This window comes from Salvelinus sp. IW2-2015, linkage group LG17 (assembly GCF_002910315.2).
Source record: "Salvelinus sp. IW2-2015 linkage group LG17, ASM291031v2, whole genome shotgun sequence".
NCBI lineage: Eukaryota > Metazoa > Chordata > Actinopteri > Salmoniformes > Salmonidae > Salvelinus > Salvelinus sp. IW2-2015.
The window spans coordinates 41,404,535-41,417,827 of NC_036857.1; the positions used below are offsets into that span (position 1 = coordinate 41,404,535).

Consider the following 13,293-nt stretch of genomic DNA (forward strand, 5'->3'; position numbering starts at 1 on the left):
GCATAGGAACTGAGAAGTTGTCTGTGGTCACCACCTGCAGAATCACTCCTTTTTTGGGGGTGTCTTGCTAATTGCCTATAATTTCCACCTTTTGTCTATTCCATTCGCACAACCGCATGTGAAATTTATTGTCAATCAGTGTTGCTTCCTAATTGGACAGTTTGATTTCACAGAAGTGTGATTGACTTGGAGTTACATTGTGTTGTTTAAGTGTTCCCTTTATTTTTTGGAGCAGTGTATATATATAAAAATTGGTTGATTAATCGGTATCGGCTTTTTTTGGTCCTCCAATAATCGGTATCGGCGTTGAAAAGATTTATAGAACATTTTTAAGATATGGCGGTCGACATTCAAATGGTTCAGTTTGCGTAAAAATCCTGTTGCAATTTCTTTATCTTTCCAAAGGCACAGTCATTGAATTTCTTCAATAAGTCTGGAACTATCCCACTGTTCAGTGACAGCTGGAACAGCTTGCCTGAAGTGCTTTGCTGCTGACGCCGTCCGGACCATATGATTTTCGTGGGTTGATACCACTGGATGAATTTTGCCGTTTCTCTGTCAAAACCTTGAAGKGAGGCTTGGTCTGGGTGGAGGAAACCCACAACAGTGGTGTCGTCTACGTACAAAAAAAATGTGTGGTTTGCGTCAGAGGTTTGACAATTGTTTGTGTACAATATCAGTGACAGTAGGCAACTTTGAGGGGCTCCCGTATTCACCGTTCTAGATGTAGAGATGGCGGAGTTGAACTTCACTTGTTGAGTYCGGTTCACAAGGAACCTATTAATCCACTTGATCAGTAGAGAGTTGACACCCAAATTCACCAGCTTGACACCCAAATTCACCAGCTTATCACCAGTAGGTGGGGTTGAATGGTGTTCAACGCGCTACTGAAGTCAATGAATACAATTTTCACGAGGCTATTTGCCTTTTCTGAATGTTTGTAGATATTGTTCAGCATGACGAGTAACTTATCATCAACACTCCTGGAGGCACGGTGGGTGAGTCTAATTGGGATGAGAGACCAGAAAGAATTTCGTTTTTGAATAATTTTTTCAAAACATAGGTACAGATGTCAGGGCTACAGGGCGTAAATCATAATTTTTTGGGGCCTGTTGTTTTTAGGTATTTGGACAATCAGCGACTTCTTCCATAAGTCTGGAATTATCCCACTGTTCAGTGACAGCTGGAACAGCTTCTGAAACGGTAATGCGAGCTGGTCTGCGCGTGCCTGAAGTGCCTTGCTGSTGACGCCGTCTGGACCATGTGGTTTTCGTGGGTTGACACGTTGAAAGTATTGKTTGATGTCATTCACAGAGATCTGTATATCAACAGCTGGTATGCTGTCTATACTGTCCAAGGCCACTTTCTGCTGCGATGCAAAATCACACGTCAAACCTACAATAGAAACTGTTCAAATAATTTGCAAAAGCAAGGTCGTTTTTGAAGGTCATACAATGTCTCTGGTTTGTAGCCTGTGATGGTTTGTAGCCCTTGCCAGGCTTCCTACTGTCCTAATTTCTAGTTTCTGTATGCTGCCTTGCACTCCTGCATTTTGCTTTTGAGTTGCCCCTTTCCTCTTTACTGCCACCTGATTTTAAACACTCGTTTGTGCATATAACCACTGACAACCAAACATGCACAAACATATAAGCTGTCTGACTCATGGTCTTAGGCAGTGGATAGAATTACTGAGAGTCAGTCATGTCAGAGGGGAGAGACATGGGTACACTCAAAGGAGCAGTTAGCTTAGTTCGGAGCTTGGTCGTTGCAGGTGCTTTAGCAGTGAGATAAATGTCAAGCAAGACAATATGTTATTTTTACAGAAACTCATTCTTTCCTCCTCTCTACCCCTCACATACAGTGAACATCATGGGCGGTTGAGAAACACACCCTTGACATATCTTTTGTGAGGAGCACAGAAGGCTAGTTAGACTAGGCTATATTCCAGACCAGACCCCTCAGCTGCAGTCCAGAAGCTTCTGCAGCCATGGCTGAGGAGGACTATGGCTGCTTTGTGGACTGGACCCAAATGGGGGACATGGCCAAGAGCAGTGGCACCTCCAAATTGGACGTTAAGGACCCCGTGGAGCTCAAAAAGCTGGCCAGGCAGGGCCARTGGTCCAAGAACCACAAGCTCCGTGCCCAGGTCTACCAGCAACTCATTAAGGCAATCCCCTGTCGAACCGTGACACCTGACGCCGAGGTCTACCGCGACCTCATGGGCGACGACACAGGTAAAAAAGCCTTGTCCTCCATCCCACTGCCAGACTTTGTGGACGGCAGCGCTGTGCCGCACTACTGCCTCAAGGCAGACGCAGTGACCGCCGTCCACCGGGTCATCTCCTGTCTGGCGGAACAGTTCCCGGARATCTCGCACTGCCCGGCGCTGCCCGCGATGACAGCCCTCCTGCTGCACTTCAGTGCCAACGAGGCCCAGTGCTTCGAGCACATCAGCCGTCTGCTGGCCTGCAATGAGCCGGGCCAACGCTTTGTAGACCAGACCTTCCTGGCCTATGAGTCCAGCTTCATGACCTTTGGCGACCTGGCCAACAAGTATTGCCCGGCAGCCCACAAGCTCATAGTGGCTACAGTGCAGGACGTGGTGGAGGTGTACTCGGACTGGCAGCGCTGGGTGCTAGGTGACCTGCCCTTCAGCCACGTGGCAAGGGTCCTAGARGTCTTCCTGGTGGAAGGATACAAGGTGTTGTACCGCGTTGCCCTGGCCCTGCTCAAGTTCTACCGCAAGCAGAAGGCCAGGGATGGAACACAGCAATCAGAGGGKCAGAAACAGGACTCTGCAGGGGTCAAGGCCGAGATCCAGGCTTTCGTCAAAGCCATCAGCTCCTACATCACCCCGGACAAGCTGCTGGAGAAGGCCTTCTCTATCCGCTTGTTCAGTCGCAAAGAGATCACCCTCCTGCAGCTCACCAACGAGAAATCGCTGCAGCAGAAGGGCATCACCGTCAAACAGAAGAGGTGAGTGAGCAGGGCTAGTGACAGCATCAGTTCTATTGGGTCTAATTTACATATAAAGAAAAAGAATAGTTTACAACTCAAATCAATGGAAGTCAGAAGCAATGGATGCTAGTGCTTCTGCTAATGCCATGGTAGCGCCTTAGCTAATGGCAGCGTAAATAAACATTAGACATGGTTCTAAGGGCAACAGGCCATAAACCAAATCAGGATGAGAGGCATGCGCTTGCAAAACTGTGCATGACCTCATTAGCCACCAGTGAGAGGTGGCCAATGTTCCTGGCTATATAAAGGTGGTACGACCTGCTGCTAAAAGCATTTGGATTGTCTAATTGATTCTCTGTTTTTAGTTTGCTTGCTCTTTTTCCTGTTGTGGCTCTGGCTTGCTTTTTGTCATCGATTCATTTCTCACCTTTCTGTTRATAGTTTCTGTGCACCTTTTTTGTTCTCTTTTTTTCCTTTGCTGTCCATTTTTTTCCCCCATCCGCCGTCTTCTTCCATTTACACCTTTACACGTGTCCATGTGTCGTCTACTGCTCATGCTCCTCCATTCTCCCATGAACTTGGCTCTGTTAGCCTGAGGTAGGTGTCTCCTCCCTCTCTCTCTTTCCACTCTCTCTCATTACCTGTTAACACTTGAGCTGACCTCCCTCAGTGATAAATTGTATTAGGAACCTTGTCCATATTTTCTGTAAAGTATCCTAATCTATAAGTGACCAGGAAACAAGATCTGGACATAATACACAGTACCATAGTCAAACCTTAAAAACACTGCAGGCGTTTGCTTCTCCTCAACACTCAATTGAGTAGGCCTAATTAAAGTCCCAGACTGATTAGCTGGTCCAATCACCTTGTTTGAGAGGTCTGAATTAGGTGCTGTTGGATAATGTCCAGCTCACGCTGTGGCCCTTTTTAGGTCAAGAGTTGTACATTTCCAACAACAACAACCATGATGTGCTCAGACAAGCTTGGAAAATACCACACGAACCTTCCATTACCACAACGTCATGGCCCTACATACTGTACAAAGACTTCTTTGACTCTCCAATCGGGAGTTTTTGTGTTACTAACAAAGTAGACTTCTCCTTCCTGGCCGGTTACCGTGGCGATAGGCGGAACGTGCAGCTGGCTCTGAACCCGGACACCTTCTCCTCMGAGGTAGTCAGCGCCAAGGAGATGAAGGACATCTGGTCGTGGATCCCCGAGCGCTTCGCCCTATGCGAACCGCAGCTCCTCTTCACCACCTCGACCCATGGCTGCAGCCTCAACAGGTACTTACTGCCCACTTTTGTACCCACTTTGCCAGTCTCATTGTAGCCACTTTATCCTGCAGCCTAGGCTAAGCACTAGACCAAGGGTGTCAAATAACGATCCAATGTGGCCCCACAGGTGTTTTCATGGGGGAAAAAGGGCTCAATCTACATTGAAATGACTAAAACCAAATTGAAACTGTGTAGAAATAATTGACCTACATTTCTATACAGACTATGCAGCTTGCACCACTACCATGGTAGTACAATGGGAAAAATACCAGAGTACTATCATGTTTTTTTGTCACTACCGTGGCAGAAAATACCATGGTACGGGTGCAAATACCACAGTATACTTCTGCCATGGTAGTGACAAACATTTTTTTTCATTGTACTACCATGGTACAAAAATGCACCATGGTAGTACAATGAAAAAACMACTATGGTTTTCTACTAGTAGCATAGAGTGAAACGTGAACGCATGGTAGTTGTTCATGATGGTCTGTGTCCCAKAATTTTTCYGGTAAAGTGACCAAAAACACAGTCATGTATGGTACTCACATAATGTAATATTGACCACTTGCTCTGCAATAGCAAAGCGTAGGCCTAGTGAACCCTCTTAAACCTTTGACGAGTACGATCACATATTTGTGATCATTMTTGAGTGGACCCTGCAGCGAACGATCTGAAATATGTGATTGGAACAGTAGCAACAGAACGTATGATGCAACTAAACACCATTGTTGTCTGAACAGCATCTAAATATTTTTTTGTACTGATGGAAAATAAAGGTCTCAAACTTTATTCCTCAATTTGACAGTTTATTGTAAAATATAAATCCCATCTTCATCATCCAAGCATCACATGGAACACATCCACAGCCAAACTCATTCCATAAACCAGTCTAAATAACAGGTTGTGCTGACAAAAAAACTAAACAGAAGTTAGCGACCTAACCGCTAGACTTGTTTACAATGTACCACATCTCTGGTGAGCACAAGGGACRAATGTAATGTTGTTTAGAAAAGAACAACTCAATTCTTTATGATGGCAGCTGTGTTTGTTTGATTGACAAGCGAAAACTCCCTAATCCCAGAATGCCATTCACTATAATGCCGAATTCAAAACAACTTGGACATCGGAAATCTCCGACTTCAGTGATTTCAAAACAACTGGGAACCCGGAGGGGGGGGGGGTATTGCTCCGACTCGGAATTCCAACGCTGTGCCTCTTTCTAGAGCTCCGGCTTTCCGACCTGAAGATCACTGATGTCATGATTTTACTTTGTATTTTTCAGAGTTCTCAGTTGTTTTGAACATGGCATAAGACGCAAATAAACCAAGTCAAAGATGGCTTGAAAATATCAACTTAGTTTGACCACCTTTCAGCTTATTACAAATCTGCATGTGCTTGTTACAGTGTATACACGGACCGGACCACATGACTTGACGAGTTGTTTACAGTTTTTGATCAATCACAAAGCAAATAAAATGCTTTCACCTCACAGATCATCAGCCAAATACAAGCCTACTGCCTAGCCGTAGCGCGAATAGGGTTGACAGAAATGGTTGAAACCATTTTAGTGGGGGTGGGGGGGGGGGTATTACTATGATGGGGGATTTATCAATAAATGGGGGGCAAATACAGAAGTTTTATAAGCTGACTAAAAATAAAACCCCTGGAAATGGACTCCTGGGCTCCATTTCTGAAATAAAACAGAAAAAGAAAAGTTMAATCAACTTTTGTTATTCCTTGATTTGTAATGCATTACAATTATGTTTTATCATTTGGACATTTGGCCAAATGGTTGTTGGCTAGAGAAAATATGATTTGATTATTTCAATAGCCCTAGCCAACAACCTTCAGCCTGATCTGTAGACTACTGTAGACTAAATAACACGATTTTGGTTGTTACATTACATCGACTTCTCCTAGGAATATATTGTATAGTTAGTAATACTTGAAGTATATATATCTAACCACGTTTTGAAAGGAGAGCGATAACTGGTCCATCCATGTAACATTCAGCCCATAGATGGCGCCAAGGCATAAACCTAGATAATCCTGTCTAGCTCCATAGTTTATGATAACCCATTATACAGTTGAAGTCGGAAGTCGGAAGTTTACATACACTTAGGTTGGAGTAATTAAAACTCGTTTTTCAACCACTCCACAAATTTCTTGTAAACAAACTATGGTTTTGGCAAGTCGGTTAGGACATCTACTTTGTGCATGACACAAGTAATTTTTCCAACAATTGTTTACAGACAGATTATTTCACTTATAATTCACTGTATCACAATTCCAGTGGGTCAGAAGTTTACATACACTAAGTTGACTGTGCCTTTAAACAGCTTGGAAAATTCCAGAAAATGATGTCATGGCTTTAGAAGCTTCTGATAGGCTAATTGACATCATTTGAGTCAATTGGAGGTGTACCTGTGAATGTATTTCAAGGCCTACCTTCAAACTCAGTGCCTCTTTGCTTGACATCATGGGAAAATCAAAAGAAATCAGCCAAGACCTCGGAATAAAAATGATAGACCTCCACAAGTCTGGTTCATCCTTGGGAGCAATTTCCAAACGCCTGAACGTACCACGTTCATCTGTATAAACAATAATACGCAATTATAAACACCATGGGATCACGCAGCCGTCATATCCCTCAGGCAGGAGACGCGTTCTGTCTCCTAGAGATGAACYTACTTTGGTGCGAAAAGTGCAAATCAATCCCAGAACAACAGCAAAGAACCTTGTGAAGATGCTGGAGGAAACCGGTACAAAAGTATCTATATCCACAGTAAAACGAGTCCTATATTGACATAACCTGAAAGGCTATTCAGTAAGGAAGAAGCCACTGCTCTAAAACCGCCATAAAAAAAAAGCCAGACTACGGTTTGCAACTGCACATGGGGACCTGTCTCTTATACACATCTAGATGTGTATAAGAGACAGATAGATGGCGTCAATGAGGAAGAAAATTATGTGGATATATTGAAGCAACATCTCAAGACATCAGTCAGGAAGTTAAAGCTTGGTTGCAAATTGTTCTTCCAAATGGACAATGACCCCACGCATACTTCCAAAGTTGTGGCAAAATGGCTTAAGGACAACAAAGTCAAGGTATTGGAGTGGCCATCACAAAGCCCTGACCTCAATCCTATAGAAAATGTGTGTGCAGAACTGAAAAAGCATGTGTGAGCAAGGAGGACTACAAACCTGACTCAGTTACACCAGCTCTGTCAGGAGGAATGGGCCAAAATTCACCCAACTTATTGTGGGAAGCTTTTGGAAGGCTACCCGAAACATTTGACCCAAGTTAAACAATTTAAAGGCAATGCTACCAAATACTAATCAAGTGTATGTAAACTTCTGACCAACTGGGAATGTGATGAAAAAAATAATAGCTGAAATAAATCATTCTCTCTACTAAATAAGAATTTGTTCTTAACTGACTTGCCTAGTTAAATAAAGGTTACTTTAWTTATTTTTTAATAAAGCCATGGTACATTTACATGATTATAGCAACATTTTCATATCACCGAAAGGCTCTATCACCGCAGATATGCAATATTATCGTCGCTATGCTGTAATGTCGCCATGCCCYACCCATTGGTTCACTTCCTACTTTACCCTGTATTGGGCCCAGTTTACCATACTTATCTTACTCTGTACCTTTCCCTACAGTCTCGGCTACCATACCTACCTTACCATAAAGGGGCAATCTGCAATTGGTAGGCTACATCCATTTTGGGACTTTATAGTGATAGTTCACCCAAATTACAAATAACAAATTGGTTTCCTTACCCAGTAAGCAGTCTATGGACAAGGTATGACATTAATCCATGCATTGGTTTTATTTTCCTGCCATTGTTAAATATATTTGAACTTGAAATTTGAAATTTGAGACAAAATATCCACAGGAAAGTATTATTAAACAGACTTCAAAACGCTGGTCTGTGTGTGGCCATGAACATGTGTTTGCTRATGACCGAAGGCACAACCACAAGACGGAGGTACATGCTCGCGATGCATGTATCCTGAATGATGTTCACATGGTTTTGTACCAGTTGATAGAAATGTTATCTTCAGTACCGACGCTTTGGGTAAACAATATTTTCCTGTGGATATTTTCACTCAAATTAGGAGCAGCTGAAGGACCAACCGCACAGACAATTAGTAGAGTAAGTTCATTTGTAATTTGAATGTCTTTGAAAATGAAAATGTCCATGATTTTGCAGTGCTTTTTTGTTTTCAGATTGTTTACCAAGAATTGGTATCAAAGTCTSATTTATTAGTCAAGYTTCAGTTATGAATCAGCAATGCCCMTATCCTTGTCGTTGTAGAGTCGGTCAGAGCTATCCAAAGTACATCACTAGTGGCCATAAAGACTATCATACAGCTAGTGAAAAATGCTGATCTTTCAGACTCAAATTCACACATTTGGTTTTTCAATAGGGAATGGTTTAATTTTCTGAATAATGCTACATAGCAATAATTGACCTGCAGTATGATTATAAAAAAATATCTAAATCTGACTATTAATTTAAATCTGACTCTAAAACACTTATGGAATGTATCATGCTGTAGGCTAAATGTAATTTTGTTGCATTTTCAGTTGAAAAGTTCCCCCTTCCTTTTTTCTTTCTCATCTTTAAGATCCAACGCCCTTCCTTTTTTCTTTCTCATCTTTAAGATCCAACGCCCTTCCTTTTTTCTTTCTCATCTTTAAGATCCAACGTGATTGATAAAGGGAAGCGTGTGTGTTTTTCATATAGATATTTGCACGCATGCACGGCCAGATTGTGTAAGTGATGTGATATGTAATCGTGGTTGTCCATTCCTTTTGTCCCAGGTTTTACGCTCATGTTGAAGGGTATGAGCCCACTCTGCTACTCATCCGGACCTGCGAAGCTGACGTAGGGACCTTACACACACGTACAGCTTGTGTGTGCCCTTACCCCCTCATGTAGCAACATAATGACAACCACAGGAATAGACAAGTAACTATCGAGCTCACAGGATTATGACATGGAGGATCAAGTGTTTTAAAACTACAGTTGAGTCAGTTTTTCAATCATACTGATATGGTAAAGACCTATAATGACATATATGGATACATGTACAGTATGCAGTATCTACTTCTAATAATAACCATTTCATTGTGACTGAATAAAACAAGTTTTTGGGTGCAACCCTGTCTCAAACTGTCCTATCCCTATTTTCCTATTCTCCTATGCCTTCTAACATAGTCCCATCCTTTTATTTTCTATCCCACTTCTCCCATTGATGCTACTGTAATACACCCTCTCACCATGCCCTGCATTGTCTATCCAGGTATGTGGAGCCTTCCTCTCTACAGATTGGGAGGAGCGCAAGCGAGGCGGGAACAAACTRGGCTTCTTTGGGACCGGAGAATGTTTCGTCTTCAGGGTGAGTTGTTTATTTCCCGATTCGCTTTCATTTACCTCATCCAATTAGGCTACGTGAACCCACCATTCTTTGCTTTTATGTATTATTTTTGAGGAGTAGCATGTTTTGGGAATTCCTTTGGGTGCGTCCCATATATGCTGAACAAAAATATAAACGCAACAATTTCWTTGATTTTGCTGAGTTATATATGAGGAAATCAGTCAATTGAAATCAATTCATTAGGCCCTAATCTATGGATTTCACATGACTGAGAATACAGATATGCATCTGTTGGTCACAGATAACTTAAAGAAAATGGGCCTCACAATGGGCCTCYGGATCACTTATGGTAMTTTTGTGCATTCAAATTGCAATCGATAAAATACAATTGTGTTCGTTGTCGGTAACTTATGCCTGCCCATACCAAAACCCCACCGCCACCARGGGGCACTCTGCTCACAAAGTTTACATCAGAAAACTGCTAGCCCACACGACGGCGGTTATGAGGCCAGTTGGATGTAKAGCCAAATTCTCTAAAACAACGTTGGAGGCGGCTTATGGTAGAGAAATTAACATTACATTTTCTGGCAATTTATTGTAGAGAAATGAACATTACATTCTCTGGCAACAGCTCTGGTGGACATTCCTGCYGTCAACATGCCAATTGCATGCTCCTTCAAAACTTGAGACATCTGTGGCAACTGCACATTTTAGAGTGGCCTTTTTATTGTCCCCAGCACAGGGTGCACCTGTGTAATGATCATGCTGTTTGATCAGCTTCTTAATATTCCACACCTGTCAGGTGGATGGATTATCTTGGCAAAGGAGAAATGCTCACTAACAGGGATGTAAACAAATTTGTGCACAYCATTTGAGAGAAAGAAGCGTTTTGTGCGTATGGAACATGAAACTTTACATGTTATGTTTTATATTTTTGTTCAGTGTAATTTCGCCTCAGAATTGTCAAAGAAGTGACTAAGAGTGGGAACCAGGGGGCAAGACTTATAAATAGTTTTTTTCAGCCCGTCACAATAATTAGCCTCCTTATCACAAGTCTGGCCTCCACCCACTGAACGGAGGGGCATATCAGATCCAAAATGAGTGATATAACAAAATGTTATGTAAACTTTAGAGAGGTTTTGCTGAGTGTACCTGAGCTAGAAATAGCTTAAATTCCAAGTCCTAGCGTGAACTATTAAACTGCTGTGGTGTGGATGATGTGCAGCTGTGTGCTCTGTTGCTTTGCCTGTGGACAATGCCCCACATAGATACACACGCACACTCAACGGAAACTCATGTAACTGGAGCCTAACAGTACAATGCCACCTGATAAGGCCCTCACCTGACACCACATACAATAAGATAAGGATCGAGTTCTATCAGACATGCATGGAGAGAGAGAGAGAGAGAGGCTGGGGAGAGGGATCAAGGGAATGAAAAAGCACCAATTCTGACAGAGTATTCAGTGTTCAGCTTGCATCTGAAAGATTCAAGGTAACCCCTCCAGTATGAAGATCATAGAGATGTAATGAAAATGGCCACCAGTCAGTCCACCCATCACACAACATTGACTTGAAAGGGTATTCCTGTTCGAGTAATTATATTTTAATGATGAACGTCAACCCACAAACGTGAGCATTCCTCCCGTTTTTGTCGGTGTAGCTGAAGCCGGAGATGGAGAGGTATGAGTGGGTGGTGATCCGTCACCCGGAGCTGGCCTCCACCATCAAGGCCCAGAGCAGTGAGGTCCCTGCCGAGGACGAGGCTCCCCCCGGCAAGCAGAACTCGGGAGGCGACAGCCTTCCCGTGGAGAGGCCAGCCGCTGACCCATCTGATCGCCTGTCGCCCTTCCTCTCAGCCCGACACTTCCATCTCAACTCCAGGAACACCTCCATGTTCATGGCGGGCAACTTTGACTCCATCATAGTGGGTGAGTGGAGTTCTTCTTGTTCTTAATCGATCAAACTAGCCAGAGTGTGTAAGATGTTCTCAGGTCTATATCAGTCTTTGATAAGGACAGTGCCACAATTAAACTAACTGAAGATCCTTGTGGCCCTTGCCTGTTCCTCTGTGCCTCTCTTCTTCTTCTCACCCTGCGTCTCTCTCCCTTAATTGATGAATCCGATTGTCCAGTTCACTTATCTAGATTAAGATCATTTCCCTGTCTTAACTCCTGCTGTTCTGTCTCCTGCCAGGGGGAGGCGAGGGCAACGCGCTGTACATCGACAGTGAGCTAAACCACGGACGCACAGCCCGCTGCACCACCTTTGACAACCCGCCGCTCTGCTCCACCGAGAGCTTCCAGGTGGCCCTGCTGGAGGTGTGGGGCTTCAAGGACACCATGGCCTCAGATAGATAGATAAGACAGACACACACACACAGACACACAGTTCGAGATACACACATCCCACCAAGGGCCTGATGAAGGTACCTGCAGTATCAGAACAAACCCCTTTCCGTCCAGCAAATTAATTTATCCATTGAATTCTACATAAATGTGAAATATTTGTATTTATTCATGTAAAACAAGTATCATATTCTGAAAGTATTTTTATTTGTGATTCTTTTTTTACAGATGTTTTATTACATTGTATTAATATTTTTGTTGACTCTCATTCGGAGGGGTTTGATGGCGAAAAGCAGCTCTGTTGTTAAAAAGGCCTTGTCTGGAATGATCAAATGTCATGATTTTACACYCTCAAGTAACTTAATTTCTGTATTCACTTTATATCCACTCCTTAATTTGTGCACTCAAGTAACTTAATTTCTGTATTCACTTTATATCCACTCCTTAATTTGTGCAATCTGGTTATGCACCAAACCAACCGCCAAAATGGTGGTAAGTAGGCCTATAAGGCCTGTATTCACTATATCGAACATATGCAGTCTACCCAGCTGTCAGAACTGGGGTCTATTCAAATGAATTGTACAACGTGAAGTGTGGCTGTTGTGCGGCCATATTCTCACCAGATGTACTCTTAGCTCTGAGCACAGCAGTACATTAGAGAGGCCCRTTTGTAAAGTATGTGAATATTGTTCTTTGAATGTGTTTTATTGATAGTGTGAAAGGGTTATCGGGTGAGATGAAGACCATATCCACGTCCCTCGTCATTTAGGTGCACAATCTGTGGTAAAGCTATCTGTGTAAGTAATGCAGTATTCATCTGTCTTTCTCTATCCGTCCTACAAACAATATCATCCCAAAAAATTGCAGAATATGTACGTTCTTGTGCAGAGACTCAACTGTATATCATTGAATATCTGTTGTATTGAAGAAAGTCCTCCAGTGAAGTATTGATTGACAAATTACAGATCATCCGACTTCAACTGTACATGTGAAAGTAATACACTTTGTGACATTTGTCTCTGTCATGTAATCATTTCATAGTTTTTTTTGCTAGCTTTGCTTACATATCCACCKTACTGTTCTTACTCTGACTACGGGGTGAAAGGAGGGGAGTAGTTTCTTGAACCCTGTCACATAAACTTGTCAGATGCCTTTCGCAATCAATTGACCCAGAATCTAAATATTAGCCCGTCTGACTAGTATCCAGGAAACTTGCCTAGTTGGCTTGGTAAGCATAGCTATGAAAATGTAACCTCTAGCATAAAATACTATTTGAAATCAACTTGTTAATATACTGATGGCAAGATAAGA

General features: G+C 42.7%; 1 protein-coding gene across 1 annotated transcript in view; it reads left to right on the forward strand.

Annotated features, from left to right (window-relative positions):
* The window catches only part of LOC111977250 (TBC1 domain family member 24-like), an 18,769-nt gene extending 5,757 nt beyond the window's left edge, over nucleotides 1–13,012 (forward strand). The window contains exons 2-7 of the mRNA XM_024006628.1: nucleotides 1,862–2,976; nucleotides 4,086–4,244; nucleotides 9,079–9,142; nucleotides 9,561–9,656; nucleotides 11,298–11,565; nucleotides 11,831–13,012. Of these exons, the coding sequence (XP_023862396.1) occupies nucleotides 1,988–2,976; nucleotides 4,086–4,244; nucleotides 9,079–9,142; nucleotides 9,561–9,656; nucleotides 11,298–11,565; nucleotides 11,831–11,994 (1,740 nt within the window). The 5' untranslated portion in view covers nucleotides 1,862–1,987 and the 3' untranslated portion in view covers nucleotides 11,995–13,012. The remainder of the gene's footprint in view (nucleotides 1–1,861; nucleotides 2,977–4,085; nucleotides 4,245–9,078; nucleotides 9,143–9,560; nucleotides 9,657–11,297; nucleotides 11,566–11,830) is intronic.
* Nucleotides 13,013–13,293: the final 281 nt, after the last annotated feature.